We start from the raw sequence: 25,902 nt of genomic DNA, 5'->3' as shown, positions 1-25,902 counted from the left end.
CATGCAAAGGCCCTGAGGCAGGAGTAGACCAGGTATGGTTGAGGATCACCAGGAAGGTCCTGTTGGAAGAGGGGAGTTCGGACAGGTAGCAAAAGGTCAAGCGATGTGAGCTTCATATCTCCTGATTCACTCCAGAAATAGAATTCACATTTTGTGCTAGGGCCAACGTACAAGCTTTTTGTCTAGGGAGTCGGGCCAAATGCTAAACTACATGGATGGAGAAAGGTCGGTCGAGATACGCACCATCGATCAAAGGAACAAACAGGAAGAGAGCATAAATCTTTGCCAGGGATGTTCCAGAACCAGGAGAGCAGTATAAAACAATATTCTAATTTATCTGACTTGCTCTGTGGTGCTATTAGGCATTTTTGCTTTATTGAGGGCCTTTATCCCTTCCACCATAAGAAAGATAAGTGAATGATCCAGCAGGACAGTCATCTAACTTTGGGCTCTAGTGCAGGGTATTTCAATGGGCCAGGTAATTTTTGATGTGGGGGTTTAGCAGAATCTCTGGCCTCTACCTAATAAATGCACTCCCTCCCCACATGCTGTGACAACACAAAATGTCTCCAAGCATTATCAAATGTTTCAGTAGGGATGTGAAGGGCAAACACAATTATCCCCAGCTCAGTCAATTGTTCTGGTGGGAAAAGATTAAAAAAAAACAAAAAAAACAAGCCAAAACCAAACAACAACAACAAAAAACAAACCCCCTCCTTCTCATAGTTTATTGACACACTGTTTTGGGCTTTAAAAAATCATTATTTTTTATTTTGTTTTTTAAAGTTCACCTTACAATTATGTGTCTTTTTCTACTTCTAAAAGCTGCCTGTAGCCAAATGACACTTCAGAAAGAACTACAGGAGGAAAATGGGGCAAAGTGCGCTGGTGTAAGCATGGGCATTAATTTTAGTCCATTGTTTTCCTATCGTTCACAAATATCTACAAAGGATCTCAGTGTTCGTTCATTCATTCTTTCATTAATTAACACATCTAGATATGCACATGTTTATCCCTCCCCAAGAAATGCTTGGAGCACTGTTTAGACACTGGTGACACAAAAGTGAGCGTGGGAGACACAAGCCCCTACCAAACTGCTCTCATGAAAGCCAGCAATGGTTTCCAGGGTGGTAAAAACCAACGGTCCGTTCTTGGGCCTCATCTCACCTGAACTCTGCCAGGAGATTCTGACTCCATACTGTTTGAATTTGGTTCTTAGTCCCTTTGTCAACCCATCTCAGTCCAACTCCCCTTCAGTTCCTCAGGTTCAGTTAATCACTTCTTTTAAGCACTTACTCAAATGTGTCCCCCACAGAGGGGTGTTCCCTGGACATCCTATCAAAAACCACCACATCTTCTCTGTGCACCTTCCATTCTCCTCCTGGCTTTGCTGGGTCCCCTAACACTTAGCATCCCTGGTACACGACATCATTTACTTCCTTAGCTCATTACAGTCTCCCCATCACCACCACCACCACCACCAGCCACACTTAGGAAGATAGGGATTCGGGTCTGTTTGGTTCCCTACTGTATCTCTAGGGTCATGGCAAAAAATAAGTATTAATAAATTTGGGCTGAATTAAGGAATTCTAATGACGTGATTGGGAGTGACAAGAACATAGGAATCATCTTGTTCAGGTCATCAGTGGCATTCATGGACCTATATCATCTACTTACCTCTTCATGCATGTTTCTGTGGTCCATGCCCAATGGACCTCTGGAAGAACCTCCGATGTTTCAAACACCTTGCTGCCTCAGGACCTTAGCACTGGTTGTTCTACTGAATGCTTGTCTCAGACAATCACTAGTCATCCCTCCATTCTTAACTTCCCCATGAAGTCTTTCTCAGATCCCTGTTGTTATACACTCCCACAGCACATGGACGCTTCTCTTCCTTTGTAGCAACTATTAAAATTGCAATCACGTCTTCATTGTGCCCATCTTTGTTGCTGTCCCTCCATTTCAATAGCAACCATCTTGGTGACTCTCCTTGATCTCTCGGGAATTAGGGGAATAACTGGGATCAAATTCATATGGGAAGTGTATCTCTGGATGACTTTGCACTTTACTCGTGATCACATGTTAGCATGCACTTCACAAGTCATCAATGTGCGCTGATACAGACCAGGATTTGAAGATAAAGTCCTTAAGGCAAAACCTTGACTGTGACTGTTTTAAGTACACCTCTGTCTCTTTTGTTAATAAAATCTCTGAACCGACTCCGATGTGGCTAAGAGAATAATGAAGTCCTTCCTCTTCATTAGATTGTAAGGACTAAGCCAAGGAGTAAAATGGATATAACCGAGAACACTTGCGTCTGGTTTGGGTGGCTTTTTTTTTTTTTAATTTATTTTTATTTATTTTTTTAACAATTTATTGGGGCTCATACAATTCTTATCACAGTTCACACATATACATACATCAATTGTATAAAGCACATCTGTACAGTCTTTGCCCTAATCATTTTTTTCTCTTTTCTCTTTTTACATTTTATTAGGGACTCATACAACTCTTATCACCATCCATACATATACATACATCAATTGTATAAAGCACATCCATACATTCCCTGCCCCAATCATTCTCAAGGCATTTGCTCTCCACTTAAGCCCCTTGCATCAGGTCCTCTTTTTTTTTTCCCCTCCCTCCCCTTTCCCCCCTCCCTCATGTGCCCTTGGTAATTTATACATCGTTATTTTGTCCTATCTTGCCCTATCCGGAGTCTCCCTTCCCCCCTTCTCTGCTGTCCCTCTCCCAGGGAAGAGGTCACATGTGGATCCTTGTAATCAGTTCCCCCTTTCCAACCCACTCACCCTCCACTCTCCCAGCATCGTCCCTCACACCCTTGGTCCTGAAGGTATCATACACCCTGGATTCCCTGTGCCTCCAGCCCTCATATGCACCAGTGTACAGCCTCTGTCCTATCCAGGCCTGCAAGGTAGAATTCGGATCATGGTAGTTGGGGGGAGGAAGCATCCAGGATCTGGGGGAAAGCTGTGTTCTTCATCGGTACTACCTCGCACCCTAATTAACCCATCTCCTCTCCTAAACCCCTCTATGAGGGGATCTCCATTGGCCGACACTTGGGCCTTGGGTCTCCACTCTGCACTTCCCCCTTCATTTAAGGTTTGGGTGGCTTTTAACTCCATTTGCCTTACTACTACTTGTTCTATACGTCTATACATTATATCCCAAAACCACTGCCTGCGAGTCACTTCTGACTCACAGTAACCCTGCGCAGTTTCCAAGGCTGTAAATCCTTACAGGAACAGGCAGTGTCATCTTTCTCCTGCTAAGTGGCTGGTGGGTTTGAACTGCTAACTTTGTGGCTAGCAGTCCCACAAAATTACGCAGCCAGTCACCAGGGCACATGTACATTATGTTGCTTAACCTTCTGTGTCTAATTTCTCAAATATATTAGAATTTCTCACAGGGATTTATCTTCTGAGGTCCACAGATAAGTATGAGAGTCTGAAATAAAAGAAAATGAAAGCCTCAAGCCTGTTGCCATTGAATCAGTTCTGACTCACGGAGACCCCGGCAGCGTCTGAGGAGGGGTTTCAATGAGTTTTTTCCCTCATGGTCGCTGGCTGGATTGTAACTGTAAGCTTCAGGTTTGCAGTAGTCACTAACTATTTGTGCCACCTTTCTGAGGGATGCTGGTCATTGTATGAAAAGGTCTAAGACCACCCGAGGGAACAGGGGCTAGAACTTCTACACAATTGCAGGGGCAGTGCATTATTGAATGTGGCTCTTCTAGGCAAAATAGCTAACTCCCACCACACAATCTTCCCCTGCAGGGTTTGGTGAGAAGGTAGGGGAAGATACTGATAGGATTCACCTGTGAGTAACTGTGATTAGGATTCCCTGCAAAGTCATCCTGCTGTGTAGAAATTGAGCACCCTGGGAAGCAGGGGGAGGGATCTCATTAGCAGCAAGAGCCAGGAGTGGAGGTGTCCCCTGGATCCAGAAAACAGCTAGCTATATCATCAGAGGAGGAGCAGCAGAACCAGGAGCCAGAGCATGGAACAGGGCGATGGACTTCCCAGCCCACAGAGCAAGTAAAGCTAAGTACGTTGGTGCAAGAAGTTGGAATGAGGAGTGGGGTGCTTCTGGGCACTTAATTTAGGGACCTGTTTGCTGACCCACGGAGCTTTCAGCTGACTGCTTTGGGTGAAGGCTTTCAGCAGACAGTGGTATGCCTCTTTCGGCTTTTATTAGCAGACCTGAAATTTTGTAACATGTTTAGTAAACAACTAGCGGGAACATTTCTCACTGGCAGTACAATTTAACTTCCTTAATAAACCCTTGAATAGTGAATTTTGTCTGTGAGTTCTACATAGCCAATGCAAAGAAGTAAGAGAGAACATTAAGTCTGCACAGTTTTCAAAGCCACTAGTTTAAAACCCATCCATTTTAAATTTTAAACCTTCTAGAGATAATCTCATTGCCTCTGGTCTCTCTCTTAGTAAGAAAAATAAAGCATTGTTTGTTACCGATTTCCTCTCCTGCTTCAGTTCTTGGACATAGCGTGCTAACTCCATAGTAATCTGGGAGGTCATGTTCTCGGAGATCACTTCATGCTGCCCAGCATAGTCGTTCATTTCATTCAGGGTGGAAAGGAAAGCTTTACATGACGTATACCTGCGAAACAGAACACAGAGCACTTTCTTTCCAAGACGACCACATCCATTCTAACGCTGCTGCTTTAGTCTGGTAAAATATTAATTACCCTCAAGATAGTCTGCCTTGACATCCCACTGGATCCTGACAGTTCATTACACATACTGTGTTCTCATCAAAATGGTTCAGAATTAATTACAGCTGAAATACTTTGCAGTTTTTTGAAACTGACTTGCCCTACTATATGTGCTATCCGGCTATGTGATAGTCTAATATAACCCAAGATATGTTCATATGTGCACACATTTGTACTAACCAACGCAACTGATATTCATTCGTTCATTCATTCATTCATTCACTCACTCATTCATGTATTTATTTAGTAATTGATATTTAGATCTACATGAAAACCCCAAACCACTGCCACAAGGGCTGTAAGTCATGGGAGCAGACAGCCTCATCCTTCTCCTGGTAAGTAGATGATGGGTTTGAACTGTCAAGGTGTAGTTAACAGTTCAAGTTTAACTGACATTCAATAAAACTCAAATTTGCTGCCATTGAGTTGATTCCAACTCATAGCTGCCTTATTTGAGAACAGGGTAAAACGGGCCCTGGAGGTTTCTGAAACTGTAACTCTTTATGAGAGTAGAAAGCCTCTTCTTTTCCTTTGCAGCAGCTGGTAGGTTTGAACTGCTGACCTTGCTGTTAGCAGCTCAACGTGTAATCACTAAGCCAACCTTCCTGATGCTATATCCCTTCAAAAGTTCATGTTGTGGTGACTCCCCAACCTAAAATTATTTTTGTTGCTACTTCATAACTGTTATTTTGCTACTGTTATGAATTGGGCAACCCCTGTGACAGGGTCGTTAGACCCCCCCAAAGGGGACGAGACCCACAGGTTGAGAGCCGCTGCACTAAGTCATCAGGTCCCTTTGATATTAGAGGGGTAATATTGGGCTGTTCATGTTAAGATGCCTTAATTGCTCACTGAAATTGACATACTTCTTGAATGAATGGGGAGTGGGGTAGATTTTGACATAACAGAACCATATCAAGTCTCTAGAATCCATAATCCACACTTCTTGTATTTATTCAGAGGGTATTAAAAACTTTTACTAATCACTTCCATTGAAATCATCTTGAGTAGGGTAATGCCCTCCCCCCACAAGAAAAGTTAACTGAGTATGGTCTCTCCCCAACCCCCACACAAAAGCTGACATAAATATGGTTAGTGAGCACAATTTAATAGCTGGTTCTCCTTCCCCTCATAACCATCACTAGTGGCTAACAGGCACTGCCCAATACTTGTGATAAACATACTTGTATTCTTCTTCCTCCTTTGAGTTCTTTTTGGGTTGGTACTTCTTTGAAAGGTTCCTGGAATTAAAATGCAGGCATGTCACTTTCCATAGGAAGATGCTTGAGAAATCAGAAATGAAAGATTAAGTTGCTGACTTTGTTTACAAGTGCTAGTCACCAAATGCCCACATCTGAAATCCATTATTTCCTACCGCTTCTCAGCAGGCACGGTGAGATTACTGTGATTGAAGACTCGGATAGTGGCTAACCTGTCACCACAAAGGGACAGAAAAGGCTGCTGGCTCATCGCTGAACTGACTGGAGAGTAAAGAGCATGTGTACATACACAATGGCTCCCATTTGTAGCACTGGCCTTAGGGCAGTGTTTCTTACTTGGCCACCACACCCTCATTGTCGTCCCCAGTCGGGCATTACTGTCCCAAGTCCAAGGAAAACATGGACTGTTGCCCGGATGTTGAAATGAAAAAAATCACAGTGCTCGGGCATGTTGTCAGGGCTGTGAAGCTGCACCCCCAAAGGGCTAATGAAAAACTATCTGTAAATAAGTTCTTTCAAAGGAAATTAAGGCAATATTCTGTGCCAAGACAGACATTTGAATTAGGAAAACGGGTGCGGGTCTATGCAAAATGCACACAGAGTCACCAGTCATCCTCACCATATCTCTAGGTGGAGAACACAAAGATTACAATTAGTGTATTCCACACAAAACCACAACTGTTTTTCTATGACAGAAACAGCAAACTTGACAACATTGGTTCTGCCAGCTGATTTCGTAAGGATTCCTACTCTAAGGAACTGTAGTAAAGAGAGATGGCCATAGGATGGTGTTATGAATTGAATTGTACACCCCCCAATATGTGCTGTACATCCTAACCTTTATTCCCGTGGTTACAGTCCCACTTGGGAAGGGGTTGCCTTCGTTATGCAAATGAGACAGAGTGATGTATATCTGATGCAGTGTCTTGTATTGCCACTAGGATTCTGGTTCACATAGCAGGCTTATTCCAAATGAAATGTGTTTAAGGATGTCCTTGTGCTCAATCAGTGGATGGCTGTAGACATGTTCTCTCAGTAATACACTTGTCAGTGTGCCTTCGATGAAAAGCCCAGGGCCAATTTCTAAGGTCATCTGCTGGACCAGTTAAATTCAAGGCCACACAGAAAGTCACAATGACTTTTGGGGGAGGGGGGAATTCTAAAGGAGTAAACTTGACACTTTTTTCTCCCCCAAACCATTTTATTAGGCGTTAATCCAGACATCATACCATTCCATAATTCAATGACATCAGACAGTCTTGTACAATTGCCAGCAAAATCCATTTCAAAACATTTTCTTCCTTCCTGAACTTTTTGATAACAGGTTCCTACACTCCCAACCAAACCCCCCAGTGAGCCCCCCTGGGACTCTTATTCCACTTGTAGTTGTATATTATAGACATATCGGGCTCATCAATCCTGGGTTTCATATGCAGAAAAATAATAGCAAAGATTCAAGAAGGCTACCCACAATGACAAAATACAACAGACACAAACCAATTATGAAAAGACAGAAAATATTGCAAAGCAGATCAAGCCCAAAGCTAAAGAAGTGTCTTCAATTGACAAGGTTTATTGTTGTTTTTTAAAGTTGCACCAAAGAATTTTATTTTTTCATAACAGTGCACTTGCTCATTCTTCAAGGGTAGCAAGGACTGTCCTATGAGAACTGTATTGGGAACCCTTACACTATCCACTCTCCAGCCCTGAACTTGCCCCTATTGATTGCTTTTTGTTCCCTAAACATAAGGAACATTTGATGGAACCTTGAGGGTGCCCAAACTGCCACGAAGGTGTTGGTGAAGGATATTGATTACACCATGGACTGCCGACGAAGGGGAAATGTGTCTTAGAAGTAGTTAGAAGGAAGGATGGAGAGTCCATCTCTTGAACTTTGGACATGTGATTGGGAGGGATCAGTTCCTGGAAAAAGCCATTATGCTTGGTAGAGTAGAGGGTCAGTGAAAAAGAGGAAGACCTTCGAAACAGATTGACACAGTGGTTGCAACACAGGAGAGATGGTGAGGATAGTGCAAGGAGGGGGGAGGAGATGCCGAGTTACATGATCACCCTGAAGCAGAAACCCAAAGAGACAAGCACCTCTCTCCAGTGCTAACAGAGAAAGCCTTCCTGAGCTGGCACTTCCTAGCCTTTTAAACGGTGAGAAAGTAAACTTCCATCCCTATGTTACCGCCTCTACTTGTAGTGTTTCTGGTGAGCAGCAGCATCAGAGAACGAAGACGGATGGTGACTGACGTTCCACAGTGGGCCTCCCCTCTCTCAGCATCAGCAGTCACTTTCCTGTTTGTGCCATGCTGCTATTTCTTCTTGGGTCGTGGCTATCCTTATGATCTCACATTTTACTTTTACTTCTTCCCACAGCCCTAAATCTATAGCTTTGCCTAGGAAAATATGTAAGAGTGGACAGACAATGTTGAATATATTACATTTTACAGAGAGGTGAAATCATCCCTAATCATCTTTACAAGATAATACTAGAGCGAGTTGTGCATAAAAAGGACAAGGTTCTGCTTATTGAAGGAACACATGCCTGCTCGTTGCACAGACAAATAATACTTGTGCTTCCATGTCCTCATCTGCAAGTTAGAGCAAATTTACCTCTGTATCCCTTCTAGTTTTGAAATTCTGAAGGAATATATGACATCCTTTAGACTATCAGATGCTGGGATTGCTCAAAAAAATGAAGGCAAGACAAATTAGTATATAGCAATTTAGATATTATAATTAGACCAACTGGAAAGAATGTGCTTGGTTGCAAGTTGCTATCGTGTGAGTATACACTGCAACTAATATAAAAGGCACAGCACATTTTCTCTAATGATTATCTGTACACATAGCTAATCTTATCTAACAAATCTAGAGCCAAAACAACGGGAAGGGAGATAGTTCCTTAAAGGACACACCTGTAGAGACGCTGCAAAAGAAAACCAGTCCCTGTGGTAAGTGCATTCAGTCCTTTGAGCTGGTTTCTCACACCCATTCCTTTAAAGGTAGACTGCGTGAAACCACTCCAAGTTCCCAGGATGAAGCGGAGTAGACGGAGAGCAGAAGGCTATATTCCTGAACAGATTTACAGCCTCAGAAACTCAGAAGCAGTTCTACCTGTTCTATAGGGTCATTGGGAGTCAGAATCGACCCAACAACAGTGAGAAAGCCACACCTCACATCTTTCAAAGCTGTTATTTTAAAAGTTCCTTTAAATTCACATTTTTAAAAAATAGCTCCCAGTCCTCCGCAGCCACAGAATAATTTAAATGTAACATCTAGGTGAAGAAAATCCGTTTGAATTAATCCAGCTAAAACCAACACTCTCCCTAGTGCGTTTTGTCAGTTCAGTCCTAAGCAGGAGTGAAGACCTGCTGCGGGTGACACTCTGTAAAGACCTTCAAGCTCCCATGAATGAGAATCGCTCGGGCAGTGTCAGCACAGACAGCATTCAGAATGCCTCTCAGGAGCTCTGACGGTTCACTCTCGAAACAACGAGCGAAAACTAAAAGCTTAAGAAGACTAAAGCTAATTCTCCAGGTTTAAAGCTAATTCTCTCAGGAACCACAATGAAAAAAAATGAGCTTTCTATTTCTATTCTCTGGAGACCGACTTTCTAGGCCTTATTTGTATTCGGCTATTAAAAATGAACAACAAGTAAGCAAGTAATCCATATGACAAAAAATAAAAATAAATCATGGGATCTTTGAGAAATCAGATTTTACATACTTAACTTGCTCTCCCCATGGACTCATTAAAAAGTAAGATGCATCCCTTTGTAAGGATGTTGGGTTAGACTGGGGTGGGGGCGGGGTGGGGGTGTGCTCGTGCTGGGTGGGGGAGGGGTTGAACCTAAGCACCATGTTATTTTTTTAAATGAGATACTTGGGCCTCTTTCCAGATGTGTAGAAGATTCAGGGTTGGGCCCAGGAATTTTTTGTTTAATGTTTCTGTTTGGTTTTGAAAAGCTCACAGCAAGATTTCCAGATACAGATGCCAGAGTAACACTGCATCTGGTAACTCTACTTTTCCAACAACAGGTGGTGGAAAACAAAAGCCTAGGGCTTTTTTTAAACCGCAGAAAATAAACACATGAAGGGAGGACATAGTCTTCTGGCTACGAACTCTGAAAAGTGGTGCTGAGGTGCCAGAAGGAAGATTCTGCCATAGCTCAGGAGAAATGCACACCACCCCCTCACCGCCACCAACCCCTGAAAATCCATGTAGACAGAGTCAATGGAGGGCCAAGTGAGGTCTCGGGGGTGGGGTGGGGTGGGGGGGCAGTGAAGAAAACTCCAGGCGGAAACTGAGCGCTCATCTGACCGCCCAGATTCCCAGGATGAGGAAGAGAGCAGGAATTCACCCCACCACCGCCACCACACTGCTTTGCACGGTCCCAAGTTGATGTCATCTCACTGCCACCGAGTAGATTTCAACTCATAACAACTCTATTACAGGACAGGGTAGAACTACCCCTTTGGGTAGTTCTGAATCTTTAACTCTTACCCCCGCCCCAGGGGAGAGCGTGAACGCAGTCCCCCACTACCACAAATCATGCAGTCGAGTTTCCCACATTTGGGGAAATCGCATGGGTCAGCACATCCGGAGTGCAATGGGTGAGCCTTGCCCTGGGAAAACCACCATCGTGATCATGGTGTCTCCCCTGCCAGCTAAGTATGGAGTCTGTAACTCTTTATGGGAGTAGAAAACCTCATCTTTCTTTCATAGAGGGGCTGGTGGTTTTGAACTGCACAGCAGGCTCATGAGAGCCCTTGTCTTGTAATGGTTTACACATTGGGTTGCTAAGTGCAAGGTCAGCAGTTCGAAACCACCAGCCACTCCTTGGGAGGCATGATGAGGCTTTCTACTCTCATAAAGAGTTCTCAAAAACCTCACTGCCAATGCTGACTCATAGTGACCCAAGGGGACAGTGTAGAACTTCCCCTGTAAGTTTCCAAGAGGGCAACTCTTAGAATAGAAAGCCCAGGCTTTCTCCCAAGGAGTGGCTGGTGGTGTGGAACTGCTCATCTTGCATTTAGCAGCCCAAAGGGGAACCACTATACCAGCAGCCTCAAAAACACACAGGGGCAGTCCTACCTGTCTTATAGGGTCATAGGGTCACTATGAGTTAGAATTGACTTGATGGCAGTAAGTCTGGGTTGTTAAAATTTTTATACATTGATGTCATGAGAAGAATCCCATGGGGGATAGGATACATCTTAGACCCATTGGAGAACAACTAGCAATGTTTCAAAAGAGTCTGGGGTATCAAAGACAGCTGGCACAAACCAGGCCTAGCCCCAGCCACCTCCAGCCCACCCCGGGGTCAGCTTTCAGCAAACTGGACAGAACCTGCAATACTCTGGCTTCAAATGGAGCTCAGAAGGAAAGACCACTGGATAGCAGGAAAAATAGGAAGCACCAAGGACACAATCTCTGACACACCCAGAGTGAAGAGGAAAGAGATCGTGTGCTCCTGACATCACTGAGAAATACACGCCCGGCAGCAGCCTCAGATGAACACAGTGAGGGGTGCCTGCGGCTGCCCACTCCTTTCTGGCTAGGTGTAGAGTAGCATACATCCAGGGATTGGTGCACTGGGAAAAACTAATGGCTGTGTTTGAGAGGTTTTTTAGTGCATGGTTTTAAATATTAATCATATTATGAGACTCCCGTGCTGCCCAGGGTGCAAAGAAGACACTTGGGCAGTAGCCTCAGAATGCTTCATGTTTTCTCTCAGCACTGGGAGGTAGAAATGACTACAACTAAACATATTTTACAGGCTTTTTTTCTTTTTAATGAGGCAGACGAGTAATTTACCCCAAATCACATTGCTAATGAGTGGCAAACTCGGAATTCCACCCTACTTGTTTAAAGGTTTCCCTGAACTTTAAAAAAAAATTTTTAAATCATTTTATTACGGGCATTTACAAAAATCCACACATCAATTGTATCAAGCACATTTTTACATATGTTGCCATCATCATTTTAACACATTTTCTTTTTACTTGAGCCCTTTTCCCCCCTCCCTCCCAGCCTCATGAACCTTAATAAGTGATTATTTTCCTATCTGACACTGTCCACTGTCTCCCTTCACCCATGTTTCTGTTGTTCACCCCTCTGGTTTGCCTGAACTCTTAACCACTTCACCAAAACAGGCAAGCAATAAGTTGTTGTTAACTCCTGGCAACCCCGTGTGCAGAGTAGAGCAACTCTGTCCACAGGGTTTTTCTCGATGGCAATCAATCTTATGGAAACAGATAGCCAGGCCTTATTCCCACCACTTCATGGATGGGTCAGAACCATCAACCTTTCAGGGGGAAGCCACACACTGCATCCCCCCTTGTCCTCCCTCCACGATTTCTCTAAATTGCCCTTACTAAACAGTTTGAAAAACTCACTGCCATCAAGTCAATTCTGATGTATAGGGATCCTACAAGACGGAAGAACTGCCCTTGTGGGATTCCTGAGACAAACTCTTCACAGGAGTAGAAAGCCTCATTCTGCTCCTAAGGAGAGGCTGGCAGATTTGAAATGCTGGCCTGGCAATTAACAGTCCAATTCGTAAGTACTAAGCCACCAGGGTTCCTAGTTATTAAACCTAAGCAGAGTGAAATGACATGTAGATTTGGCGGAAAAGAAATAAAACCACCAAAGAAAACTCAGTCTGGAAGAAAACCATGTAAGAAGGAGAAGCTGTGCAGTGAGATCTACAGAAAGTAGCATGGATTTCATTCTTGCTACATGAGAGATAGTATCTTAATTAAAACATTTAAAAAAGTATCCTCAATAAGGATTTCAGACCACACCTAACAGGTTAGGCGAGGGAATGAGGTAACTCTGGAGTGAGGGCTGATCATGCTACACAGCCTCACTATGTGATACTTCATGATCAATCATAATATCAATGACTTCAGAGAAGTCAATGGTGGGTCAGGCAGGAAAAACCACCTTGTAGTAATCAACCCCCTCCAGGGAGTGGAACTACAGTACGGCAAAAGACACCCAGAAGAAGAAGCTCTACATACGAAAGTTTCACTGGGCTCCCTGGTTGGTGAAAGCATCCTTTCTGGGGACAAGGAAGGTCTGTGTGAGGGAAGGGCCCTCCACGACCTCATCTTATGAGTCTCCTCATTGCTACTCTTTCCCTTCCCCCCTAAAATAAAGCCCTCATCTTCATAAGGGTTCCAGAAAGGTCATGATGGAGTAGAACTAACTGCCTGGTGGGCTTCTGAGTCTGAAAAATCTTTTCACCTTTCTCCCTGGGAGCAGCGGGTGGTTTCACTTAGCTGACATTACGCATAACCCACCACACCCTTAGGGGTCCTTGTTTTTACACTAGAGATAAATGCAATGATGCTTCATGGAAATGTAAAGCCAGTAAAGTGACAATCTCATGACTACAAGATGAAATAAAATGGGATGAAGAGGTTAAGGAAATGCTGTAAGGATTACAAAATGAAAGCACACTATTACAAAATTAACAAATGACTGAGGCTGTAAAAAGTACTTACAGGAAGGAAAGACTTGAGATAATTATAGTGTATGCAAAGAAACTAAAATAATCAGTAAAGAAGATGATGGAACAAGATTGTGTGACAGAAGGTTTAACAGGTATTGCTGAAATACAGGATCAAAAAAGAATTGCTACAAATCATTGAAATCTTCATTAAACAAAAAATACCAAAAATGTGAAGTTACTCATTTCTCAACATATCCTCCATCTGTGTGTGTATACTTCTGAAGGCAGAGTTTCCATCTCTCTAACCTTCCCCCAAAGAATCCTACACTCTTCCAGCCACACCAAGTCAGAATGGTAGTTTCAGGAATCTTGAGGAACTTGAATAGTGTTAATTCCCAAAGTTCTTTGAATTTGGGGAACAAAAAAGAAGACCAAACAGGCCAGATCAGAGTTATAGAATTAAAAACAAATTAACCCCGGAACTTATGTTATAGAACCAAACATCTTAACTCAATTAGAAGTGGCAGAACATGTAAATATTTTTCCTTTATCTTTTATAGTGGTGCATGAATCAATTCTGTTTAAAATGGCAACATGGAGTGTTTTTTTTTCTTCATGGAGTTGTTTTTTAAATGCAACATTACCACATAGATTCTCAATCTTTTGGCTAAATTGTACAGGACTAAAATAATACTATATATATATGTATATATATATATTCCAGAAATTCTTCAGTCTTGCTTTGATATCTTTATTTTTATTGTGAAAGGAAAATGAATCGAAATAAAATTTTATCTTTGTAAAAACAGCCTGTGCACTATGTTTGAATGAAAGATTTCTGCCTAGTTATCTTTTATATGAAATGAACTCTAAAAAGAATTGAAAAAAAAAAAGAAATGAACTCTAATGGAAAAAACAGGTTTGTTTTTACATACACAGTTTATTAAAAAAAAAAGTTCATCTGGCCCAAATGTATAAGAAAATGCTCTGCCTCATTTACACTAAGAGAAATGCATATGAACACTCAAAGACTTAACAGTTTTTACTTATCAAATTGGCAAAGATCAACCACAGGAGGTACTGGTGAAGGCAGGGGGAGAGGCTCTGCCACGCACAGCTGGTGGGGATGCTAATAAGGACAGCCTCCATCCAGGGGAAGCTGACAATATCTGGTAGTTAGAAAATTTTATGTCAACTTGAAGGTGTATCAAAGCACAGGGGTGGAATCCAACCTGTCAATCAGGTCACAACCTGACGCTGTCTTCCTGGGACTCTTATAAGGAGGGTTTAGGGAACTTCCCCCTTTGTGCCATTGGTCCTGAGATCTGCCACGCTTCCCCAGACTTTGACTCCATCCACATGACTCTACACCCACTGGCCTTCCTGCATTCAGCATCACTGCATGTGGCTGAGTGAGTCTGAAGCACTAAAAGGATTCATATCAGACTTATGAGCTTGAGTTGGCTTGGGTTGGGATGCTTTCTTGATACATAATTACTTCTTTATAGAAAGCTCTTTCTTATACATACATGAGTATCCCTGTTTTTGTTTCTCTAGTCAACCCACCCTGACACAGTATCCATGAGAGTTTGAAGTGCTACATTGAGGAACTGATTCCCCAGCTTGCCCATGTGTATTACCCAAGGTGATTTATTGCAACTTTGTTCACAGTTGGCAAACTGGTGGAAATATTTAAAATGCTTATTCATCTAATACAGTCCTGGAAGACTGAAAAACAAAAACGATCATCTTTTTTCCCCCCAGTAAATCAACTTACCTGAGTTGCTTTGCATAGCTGAGCTCGATCTCGGTCCTTTCCCTTACAAATTTGATGTATTTCTCAAGAATGTCAATTCCCCACTGCGTGTGTTTTTCTAGGTTGTCAAACTGATCCTGTTAAGAAGATAAAGCAAGAGTTCAAGGTCTTTCCCTAGGATGAAGTTCAAGAGATTTCAGTGAACAATTTTCTAAACAATCCATTGCTACAGAGAAAGTAGTCCTAGTCCCTTTCCATGATTGTACTTGAGTCCATTTTTTTGTGAGCAGTTTTAAATCAACATTACCAAATTAGGTTTCAAAACCGCCTGGAATATTTAACTATGACCCATTCGTTCCTGTTCCAAATCCCTCCTAGAAACATGATTGGGGACGTTATTAATGTCCTTATGCCAAGGAAAATGTCTTTCCCAGATACCAAAAACAGGCAGCTGAAGCACACACAGGTGAAGCAAACTCACACTGTCAGCACCTTCCTTGTTACTGCTGGGTATTCAAAGCAGCTGAATGAAACACAGAGCAAGAAGGAGAAAGCATTAACAAGTCTGCTTTCTCTAATCAAGCGAGTAAATAACCTACGGGGGCTTAATTCATTCAAAGTACACAAACCTCCACTATGTGCCCTGGTAACACTGTGAATTAGGCACTGGTGGTTAGAACCACCAGTTAGGGAGTTAAACCCACTAGCTGGTCCTTGGAAGAAAGATGAGGCTGTCTGCTCCTATAGATCAACAAATCCTGCAAACCTCTAGGGTCACTACCAGTCAGAATCTATGTGATCACAGTGGGTTGGGTTTGGGGAACACTATGTTCCAGGAATAGTACTGTAACTGGGGGGCCAAAAAGAACCCTGCAGCATACCTATGTTTCTAGTTCTGGAGAATGAGGGGTGAGTCTTCCAAAATCAGGGAAGGCAAAGACATGGAGGGGTCCAGGAATCACATGGCTTTTTCCTGCTGACAGGAAATGCAAGGTGCAAAGGGATGATGGGTGGTGGTGAGTGATGGGCCTGGACAGTGATCACCCAAGGCCTTGAATGCCAACCTAAAGACTCTCTGGCAGGTGCATGTGAGCCACTCAAGGGCGTGTAAAGGGAGTGACATGCTCACAGGTATCTATTTAGGATGACTTAGGAGGTGACTAGATTGTTTCAATAGTCCAGATGAGAGAAAAGGGGTGCAGGAAGGCAGGCTTTTACAGACCTTAACAGAGAGAACCACCTTGTCTTGGTGACTAGCTCAGACATGGGGGCATGGAGAGTACTGGAGGGACTATGAGAGGAAGGGAGTATTCTGGATTTTATCCAATTCTGCTTTCCATGACTGAATGGATGGCCCAGATAAGGAGGAGCAGGAGGTTAGCGTTGAAAATAAACATAGTTCTTGTGTTTGTTTGTACATGGTTTTTCATGTTTGTTTGTGTAATTTGAGTGAACCTTTCAGAGTGACACAATTCATATACATGTTGCTTTAGGGCACTACCTGTAACCCCCACAGTGGGACAGCACTCTCCCCACTTTACCCCTGTCCTTCCTGTTTCCATTCGTCCTTCATTCCTAGCCCTTCCCGGCTTCTGAGCTTTCTCCCAGGGCGAAATGCAGTTTTGACACGTCGAACGAGGACTGACATGTTCAGAAGTGAGTTGAGAGCTTAATGGGGAGGCCTAGAGCCGGGAGGGCAGGGGCTGGAGGAACTGAAGCTACTACCATCAATGATGAACATGCCAACGTCTACTGCAAATCTGCATAGAATGAGCATGGAAGGCCTGACCCAGAAAGGAGGCAGCGCAGACCAGACTAAAGGAGAGTCGGGAGGGCTTTCCATGGCATTCCAGGGAAGGAAGTGAGCCAAGGCTGGAAAGTTTGTTGCCTTCTGAGAAGTAACAGTAACAGAAGAGGAGCAGGAAGATCAGGCAGTTTCAAGCCTTTTATAAAGATTGGACATCTCAAAGTTTTAGCCATTTTGCAGACAAAATACCCAGAGGATCATGTAACGTGGGGAAGTGCCGAATAAAATGTAAAAATGTATAATTGCAACCTAGCCTTATGGAACAATGCACATGAAAACTCATCCTCTTCTAGCTGGTTTTTCAAATCTGGTGTCAGTGTGCTCTGCTCTATTTTCCCTTGATAGCAATGCACACAGTAAGAAGCCCATGCCCCACAGAAGCCAAACTTGAGTGGGCATAGGCCACAGGCGGCAGAGTGAAAACAGTTTCTTAAAGTGTTCCTGAGGAAATGGGATTTTTCTCAACCACCTCTCCCCATCAATTTTGCAAAATACAATTTGAGAAACATCAACCTAAGAAATTAAGGTATTCTTTTTTAAAAAACATAAAGGAATTATAAAGCACTTTCATAACTAATAATTTTAAAGTACCATATTATATTTAAAATTTTAATGTTCTCCTTGATTCTTGGCCGGTCCTTCCATAACCTATATTACAAACCCCTGGATTTCATTTCAAAAATGCTGATCAGCAAAATTATTTATGAAACCTATTAAGAAAAGAAGGATCCCTGGTGACTTCGTTGTTACACATTTGGCTGTTAACCTCAAGGTCAGAAGTTTGAAACCAATAGCCATTTCTTCTCGGGAGCAAGATAAGGCTTTCTACTCTTGAAAAGAGTTATAATCTCAGAAATTGACAGGAGCAGTTCTACCCTGTCTTATATGGTCACTGTAAGAACTGACTTGATGGTAGTGAGTTTGATTTTTAGTTTATTAAGAAAAGAGTTGTCCAGCAAGTTAATAGTGCAAACCAGACCAATGTTGTTTGCTGCTATGGAGCTGGCCAATGATTCCATACACAACAGAATGAAGTGTCACCCCGATCGATCGGCTCTGATCCAGTCTTCACAGTCTGGTTTTCAGATGTCAATCACCAGGTCTTTCTTCCTTGTCTCTTAGTCTGAGTGCTCCATTGAAACCTGTTCTGCATCACAACAAAACAAAAGCCTCCACTGACAGACGGTTGATGACTGCTTATGAGGGACACTGACTGGACATCAAACCCTAGTCTCCCTCATGGAAGGTGAGGATTCACCCATTGACTCGCCAGCGTCCTCTATTCAAGACTGCAGTTCTCTCTTAAGTATTTGCGAGGGAAAAAATTTATAAACAATGCATGTGGTGGTCACAAATCATTCTTACCTATTAGAACCAGGCTTGGCTAACGTCCTCTGCTATCCAGGGACCCTCTGTCAGGCTAATTTCATGGCAATCGTATTTACTTGAAAACTCCTTTCCATGCCCCTCCCTCTGCTTGAGGACCTTCTCTGTATAAACTGCACACCATATACAAATGAACCAGTCACTTACATTTTCAGGTGAAGTCAGACACTGATAAGAACTTGCTAAGAACAAAAGATAATGCTTTAAGATTTCATTCATGTCCTATTAACAATTTGCCTGCATATTTTCCCTCTAACACATTTGTTAGCTATTTCTTTTAGTCATTACGTATACAATATAGGAGGGTGGTAGTAGTTCAGTGATGAAATTCTCATCGTCCACTTAGGAGACGTGGGTTTGACTCCCAGTCGATGCTCTTAATGCACAAGTCATCACCTGTCTGTCAGTGGGAGCTTGTATGTTGCTGTGACATTCAACAGCTTTTAATAGAACTGCAAGACTAAGGTGGATTAGGAAGACAGGTCTGGCAATCCACTTCAGAAAATCAGTCCCTGAGACCCCTATGGATAAGGGTTGTCTGATCTCATTGCATAGGAGTTGTCCTGAGCTAGAGGCCACCTTGACAGCAGCTAATAACAGGATACATAAATAGTAGCCTTTGATACTGAAACCCTTTATAAAAATTATGGATGAATTGAGTTCACCTTAAAAATTACTGGTCTCTCTCAGGGGACAGCTACGAATACACAGTCCACAAAGGCAGTATTGCACGTTCTACTTGGGTGAGGAGTGACTGGGGTTTTAAAAGCTTCAATGGCCATCTAAAATGCAACTAGTGATCTCTCCCTATGTGGAGCCAGGAAAACTGAAAACCATGAAAGACTCAGGGAAACAATCTAACGGACTGATGGACCACATGAACCATGGCCCGAGACCAGAAGAGCTACATGATCAGAGTCACAATAGAAGATCCTGGACAGAGTGGCGAAAACTGTAGAACAAAATCTAAAATCACAAAAAACACTACACTTACTGGCCTGATAGGAATTAGAACTCCAGAGGCGATGGCTCTCAGATACCCTCCAAATGTGGAAGGCAAACCCCCTTCCCAGGATTAAACTTTCAGTCAAACACTAAACAGACCTATGAACAATAGCACCCATAAGGAATGTGCACCTCAGGATCACCACTCATACACACCACAGGGTAGCATCTGCTGAAAATCAAAGTTCACATGGCTGGATGAGGCTGGAAAGATGGAAGTACACAGAGGGACCCCAGGGAAGAAGTGGGAAAAGTGCTGTTACATTGAGAGGATTGCAACTAATGTCAAGAAACAAAATGTGTATCAACTGTTGGATGGAAAGCTATTCTACTCTATAAACTTTCACCTAAACTGCAGTAAAAAAAAGAAACACTGGCCTCACACTAACAATATGTTTTCAATAACGTTATCTGTACTCAAGACCATTCTGCGAGCTATAATAAAGTACTTCAACAACAAGGTCCAAATAAGACAGACGATCTTAACAATAAAATGCTTCCTCAGTAACAAATAAATCACTATTGATTTGCGTGTTTGTGAATCTAGCGTAGTTCTTTTTACGTGAAGTTAGGATATCCCTGACGATGCGACACTCTGGGGCTGCAATCACATGAATCAATCACATCTGCATAGACTTCTCTCACAGCAGGGAAAAGAAAATCCAAAACAGATGTAAAACTAATCAACCCACTTACATTCTTGACTAAAATGTGGAAAACTTAATGGGAAAAAATTCCTCATCTTAAAAAGACTCCTTTGTGAGCAAGTAGTAGAAATGGTCCTTTAAGAAGAAAAAAGCCTCTGAAGAAATGCTCATGATCATTTAGCCATTGGAGAGATGCAAATCAAAACAACACTGAGATACCTCCTCACCCCAGCAGTAATAGCAAAGTTCAAAAGAGCAGCAAATAGCAGATGCTGGCCAGAGACCAGAGCCTTCCTACATTGCAGGTGGGCATGTACAAAGGGGCAGCCACTGTACAAAGAAAGAGGTATGATGGATCCTCATGAGGATGAGAACAAAAAGAGCATATGACCCAGTCTTGGGGCACTGCATAGAGAAATGAGCCATGACCCAAACAGAAAAGCGCATGTGTTCCTTGCAGTACTATTCACAATAGCAAAAAGATGGAACAACCTAAATGTGCACCAGTGGAAGAATGGATAAATAAGCTGTGGTACATACATACAACGGGAGACTACAAGACAGTAAAAAATAATGATGAATCTGTGAAACACCTCATACCATGAGCCAACCTGAAGGACGTTCTGCTGAGTGAACTGAATGGTTACCAGGGATGGGAGAAGGCGGCAGGTGTCACAAGTGAGCGGGGAGATAGGTGTTAACTTAAGTGGAAAAAAACTCAGCTCAATGCCACTGAGTTGATAGGGCAGGGTAGAATTACCTCTTTAAGTTTCCAAGACCATAAATCTGTACAGGAATAGATAGCCATGTCTGTCTCCCTTGGCGTGCTGGATGGTTTCAAACCGCTGATCTTGCTGATTACAGGCCAATCTGCAACCACTACAGCACCAGGAAGGCAATCCATAGGAAGTAGCAGGTTGGGAAAACAATGATGGAAGCAGTGGAAGACTCGGGGGTTGGAAAGACTTAAATGCAACAGAGGCCATGCTGTTATATACATAATCTTGCAATAGTGGTAATCTCTGAGTAGATGCTTGGGTAGACATGCAGACTGTAAAGGTGTAGGAGGGAAGTGAATGTATATATACTTGACAGAGAATATTGGTAGATGTATATTTATCTTAGCTGGATGTGGTCGAACATAGAACAACATTTTGAATACTTATACATAACCAAATACCTTGAGGGAATGAGTTGCTGGGTCTGGGGGATCAGAACCAAAGTGTTCGGGGGACACTAGTCAATTGGCATAATATAGTTCACAAAGATAATATCCTACATCCTACTTTGGTGAGTAGCAACTGGGGTCTTAAAAGTTCACAAGCAGCCATCTAAGGCGTAACTATTGATCTCTCCCTGTTGAGATGGAAGAAGAGTAACAAAAACAAAATGACACATGGTAAAATGAATATAATGGATTAGCGAACCATGCACACATCACTTTCCACATCCCTGAGACCAGAACTAGATGGTGTTTGGCTGCTACTACCAACTATTATGAGAAGGATCCCATTAGAAGGTCTTGGAAACAGTGGGGAAAAAATGTGGAACAAACTCCAAGTCATAGGGCAGTATGACATATGAAAAAAAATTTTAATAAATTATCAAGGGTTTGTGAGGGAGGGAGGCTGAGGGAGGGGGCAGAAAAAATGAGCAGATACCAAGGGCTCAAGTAGAAAGAAAATGTTTTGAGAATGATGATGGCAACGAATGTATAAATGTGCTTGACACAATAAATGGATGTATGGATTGTGGCAAGAGTTGTACAAGCCCCCAATAAAATTATTTAAAAAACAAACAACAAAACCCAAGTCATAAAGGAGACCAGACTTACTGGTCAGATGGGAAACTGCTGGAGCTTCCACGGTTGCAGCTATTAGTCAGCCTTCAGGTCTGCAACTGAACTTACCTCTGTGTTAGAATAATCACACACTTAAGGTCAAAAGGGCAACATTTAGCCAAGGAAAAAGTACAGAGGGTTCGGAAAGAAGGAGGAAGGGACACAGGAAACAACAGGAGGAAGTGGAATACCTGACGGCACGTAGAGGAGGGAGATGGCAATGAGTGAGTTGAAAGCAATGTATATGAATTGTTGAATATAAAAATAAAATCTGCTCTGTAATCCTTCACCTAAATCACAGTAACATTATTTTTTATTAGCCTTTGCTACCTGGGAGATGATATCACTATAAAAAAATCCCTTCCTTCCTGTTTGATGCCACATGACAAGAGTTCTCAAGACCCTTTGCCCCCTTCAAAACTACTGAAAACCTCCAAGAGCTGGGTTGGGTATATCTATTAAATATTCTCTCAGAAATTAAAACTGAGAAAAATTTAAAAATTCATTTAAAAGGAAAAAGAAAATGCCATTACATGCTAACATACATCACTTTTTAAAAACTTCATTTTTTGGATCGTAAGATCATCTTATTACATAGTTTGCAAGTCACTTTAATGTCTGCCAGAACTGGCTCGATGGAAGTGGGTTTGGCTTCTTTTAATATATTCCTATAGATGTCTCTGCACTCCCATTAAAGTATATGAAAAAAAAATAAAACTTCACAGACATGTAGTTAGGAATGGGGATATTCTCCTTTGACAGTGCACACCAAAACTTGACAACTCGCTGCTGAAATGTCACTGTGAAACGTGACACCAGAGCCATGGCACTTTTGGTACTTGCTGACGTCAAAATGCGCCAGTTACATTAAAATCCATCTTGCACTTTGAATGGATCTTTTACTTGTGCATGCTTGTGCACATCATATATTGCTCATTTAGAAAGTATGGTTTCACTAGTCTACTCAGACCTTCCAAATGTCAACACATTCACTAGAAAATACCTTAAATCACAGTTGCTTAGATAATCAGAAACGTCCAGAAAAAGAAAAGAAAAAAAGTCCTGACATATTTGGAACCTATCAAGTTCACAGGAGCCAGCTATTTTTACGCAGTCCCTACAATTGTATGGTTACTAATAAATACTGCCAGCTGTTCTTTGAAATGAGATGCCCACTTCATTCATTTTCTGAAATCGCCCATCTACCAACTATCCAATAGTCTATCAGTTAATCTTTCTTTCTTTCTTTCTAGTTCATCATTCTTTAAAGTACAATTAGAATGTTAAAAGCACCTAGTTTGGGTCATAGATCAATCAATCAATACAAGTGTTTTGGTATGTACATTCAAGTACATTCACTATGTATATCTCCCAGTGTACACACACATAACATTAATCTTTCCTGTTTCATCCAGGATATTTTAAAACAAAACTGGTTTCAATTTTTGACATCTAGTGAGTGGTAGAGAAGAACACAGTAATTACTAGTGCAGTCTGAAGCCATGCCCTTGATCCCAGATGAGTTACCGACAGTTGTCTTAGATCATTAGAAAACTTAATTTGACTCTACAGACCTCTGAAGAGTCTCAGGAACCCCGCACTCTGAGAATCAGTACTATAGGACAGGAGCCCTGGTACCACAGTGGGTGCACCCTGTCAAGACCAGCAGTTGGAACCTACCAGAAAGAATGAGAAAGATAAGGCTTTTCTGCTCTCAGAACAATTTTCAGGCTCCAATACCCAGGGGCATTTCCCCTCTGTCCTATAGGGTCAGGGTGAGTCAGAATTGACTCAATGGTAGTGAGTTTGGTTTTTTGACTATATGACCATAGTTTGGTTTTGGCCATATGACTATACTCATTGCCACTGAGTCAGTTCCATCTCATAGTGACCTTAAATAATATTTAATTTGTAAGTGTATACTGTATATACTTATCTAATAACTGTAAAATTGGCCAGAGGACTGCAAATGGATGTTTCCAGGTCACTGGTTATAAACTGATGGGTCCCTTTTGAGAACAACCCTGAATTCAGTCCTCTCTCGATCTCATGCTGTTCCTTGAATTCAAACCAACAAAGGTTCATGCCAGGAGCTTTCAACGATGAGATCCTGAGCAGGCCGGAAAGACAAATGAGGAGTGTGCCACTGAATAAATGTGCATTTGTGATCATGATTGTTTTCAGGTTTGGTGTTACGCTCTATATTGCAATGAAACTAGGTTTGTTTACATCCTGGAGATGTAACCACGGAATGTGTTTGTACCATTGATCCTTCAGCTTTCCGATAGAACAGGGGTTCTCAACCTTCCTAATGCCAGGACTCTTTAATACAGTTCCTCATACTGTAGTGACCTCCCCCCACCAATCATAAAATTATCTTCATTGCCACTTCATAACTATAGTTTTGCTACAGTCATGAATCAGGCAACCCCTATGAAAGGGTCCTTCAACCCCCAAAGGGGTCGCAACCCACAGGTTGAGAACCACTGCTATAGAACCATGTACAGTAAAAGCAATTTGCCTTCACATACCTATAATAAAAACCTATCCATCCATTAAGAGTGACCTCTCTTGGACAATATATAATGATATTTTTGTTTACTCAAGGAATTTTTCTTGAAATCCCTTTTCCCAACCCCCAAATTAGGTCCCCCAAAAGGTAACACGAGAATTATGCTCAGAGAGGTATTTCCTTTGAGGATGAGCAGAACTCAAGGTAAGGAGCTCTGGTGGTGCCCTGGTCTAACCACTTGGTTTCTAAATAAAAGAGTAGTAGTTCAAAGCCAGGCCCAGGAAAAGATGTGGCAGTCTGTTTCTGTAAAGATTCCTGCCGTGAAGACCTCATAGGACAGCCAGAATCCACTAGACAGTGATGGCTGCTGTGTTGTTGGAGTCGCGGTGACCCACAAAGAAATGCACCTCCAATGTTTGCTTTTAAAACTACAGTTCCAGAAAATGCACCAACCTTTAACACTTCATCTCCTGTCATTCAGTAGCATGCAATAAGCTAATCTAGCTAGCAAGGGACCAAGTTATCCCCTTGTAAATGGCTCTACATAGGATTCTGGGGTCAGTCCCTCTCCAGGAATAATTCCTTCCCAACACAGCAAGGTTTCCCTCAGGGAAGGCATTATTCTTTCCATATTACCAAGTTCACTACCATCTGTGTTGTCTTGACTGTTGTTTCAGGAAACTAAGTTTCAACAAACGCACCTTCCAAAGACTTGAGAACTTTGAGAAACAGACTTTGAATGGCTGTGTGCAATAGAAGAGCTTGGGAGGATACTGCTGGCATTCACTTTCGCTTCTTGAGGAGAAAGGGTCAGAAGGAATAGGTTTACCCAGAGCGCAACTAGAACAAAACTTCTATTTTCAATGTTCTAAAAGAAAAAATACATAAATTCAGTTCTGAAAATTAAGGTCTTTGTAACTGTATCTGCAAAAAATTTTTTAATCAGATTTTATAGTGAAAAATACATCACCACAAATACCACCTGAGATTCTGTTTCTCAACTCCTTAAAAAGATTCAGTTAATTTCCATGGGCAAACTGATGTGCTTTTCCTATATTACATGAATAGTAGAAATAACCACATACTATTTTTTCAATACTTTTTCCATACCTTGAGTTGCCAAGAGAAAGTATATTTATCAAAAAAAAAAAAAGTAGAACGTAAAAGGCAGAATTAATTTAAACAACAGGAGTACCTATGACTTTCATCACATCACCTTTATATCCAGTATCTCTGGAAAATTAGGGTGGCTGCTCCCTAGCTTGGAAATGCCTACTACAGGTAGGGATCTGTGACATATGCGGCAAAATAGGAGCTCCAGCACCGCCCTTCTCTGTTTGCTCAGTAAGAGTGATGTAACAGATTTTCATTAGCAAGAAAACGCATGCAAATGAGAAGTATCACTGAATTCAGGATTGCTACAGTTTTCTATAAAACAGGTATAAACTTCTGCTTCTCAGCTGTGACAAGGCACACGTAGATAACTATTCTGAAAATGAAAG

At 42.1% G+C, this 25,902-nt stretch overlaps 1 protein-coding gene and 1 non-coding gene across 10 annotated transcripts in view; both read right to left on the bottom strand.

Moving 5' to 3' along the window:
- The window catches only part of FNBP1 (formin binding protein 1), a 163,912-nt gene that overhangs the window by 95,046 nt on the left and 42,964 nt on the right, over positions 1–25,902 (bottom strand). For all 9 annotated transcript variants that reach the window (XM_075560639.1, XM_075560637.1, XM_075560638.1 and 6 more), the window contains exons 2-4: positions 15,225–15,340; positions 5,944–6,000; positions 4,497–4,644 (exon numbers count right to left, since the gene is read on the bottom strand). In XM_075560639.1, the coding sequence (XP_075416754.1) occupies positions 4,497–4,644; positions 5,944–6,000; positions 15,225–15,340 (321 nt within the window). The remainder of the gene's footprint in view (positions 1–4,496; positions 4,645–5,943; positions 6,001–15,224; positions 15,341–25,902) is intronic.
- On the bottom strand, positions 10,500–10,663 carry LOC142460676 (U1 spliceosomal RNA). The gene has a single exon (XR_012786840.1). It is a non-coding gene; the product is annotated as a U1 spliceosomal RNA (small nuclear RNA).

This window comes from Tenrec ecaudatus, chromosome 10 (genome assembly GCF_050624435.1).
Source record: "Tenrec ecaudatus isolate mTenEca1 chromosome 10, mTenEca1.hap1, whole genome shotgun sequence".
NCBI classification, from domain to species: domain Eukaryota; kingdom Metazoa; phylum Chordata; class Mammalia; order Afrosoricida; family Tenrecidae; genus Tenrec; species Tenrec ecaudatus.
The sequence above is the reverse complement of the archived record's forward strand: the minus strand, read 5'-3'. Positions and strand labels throughout refer to the sequence as shown.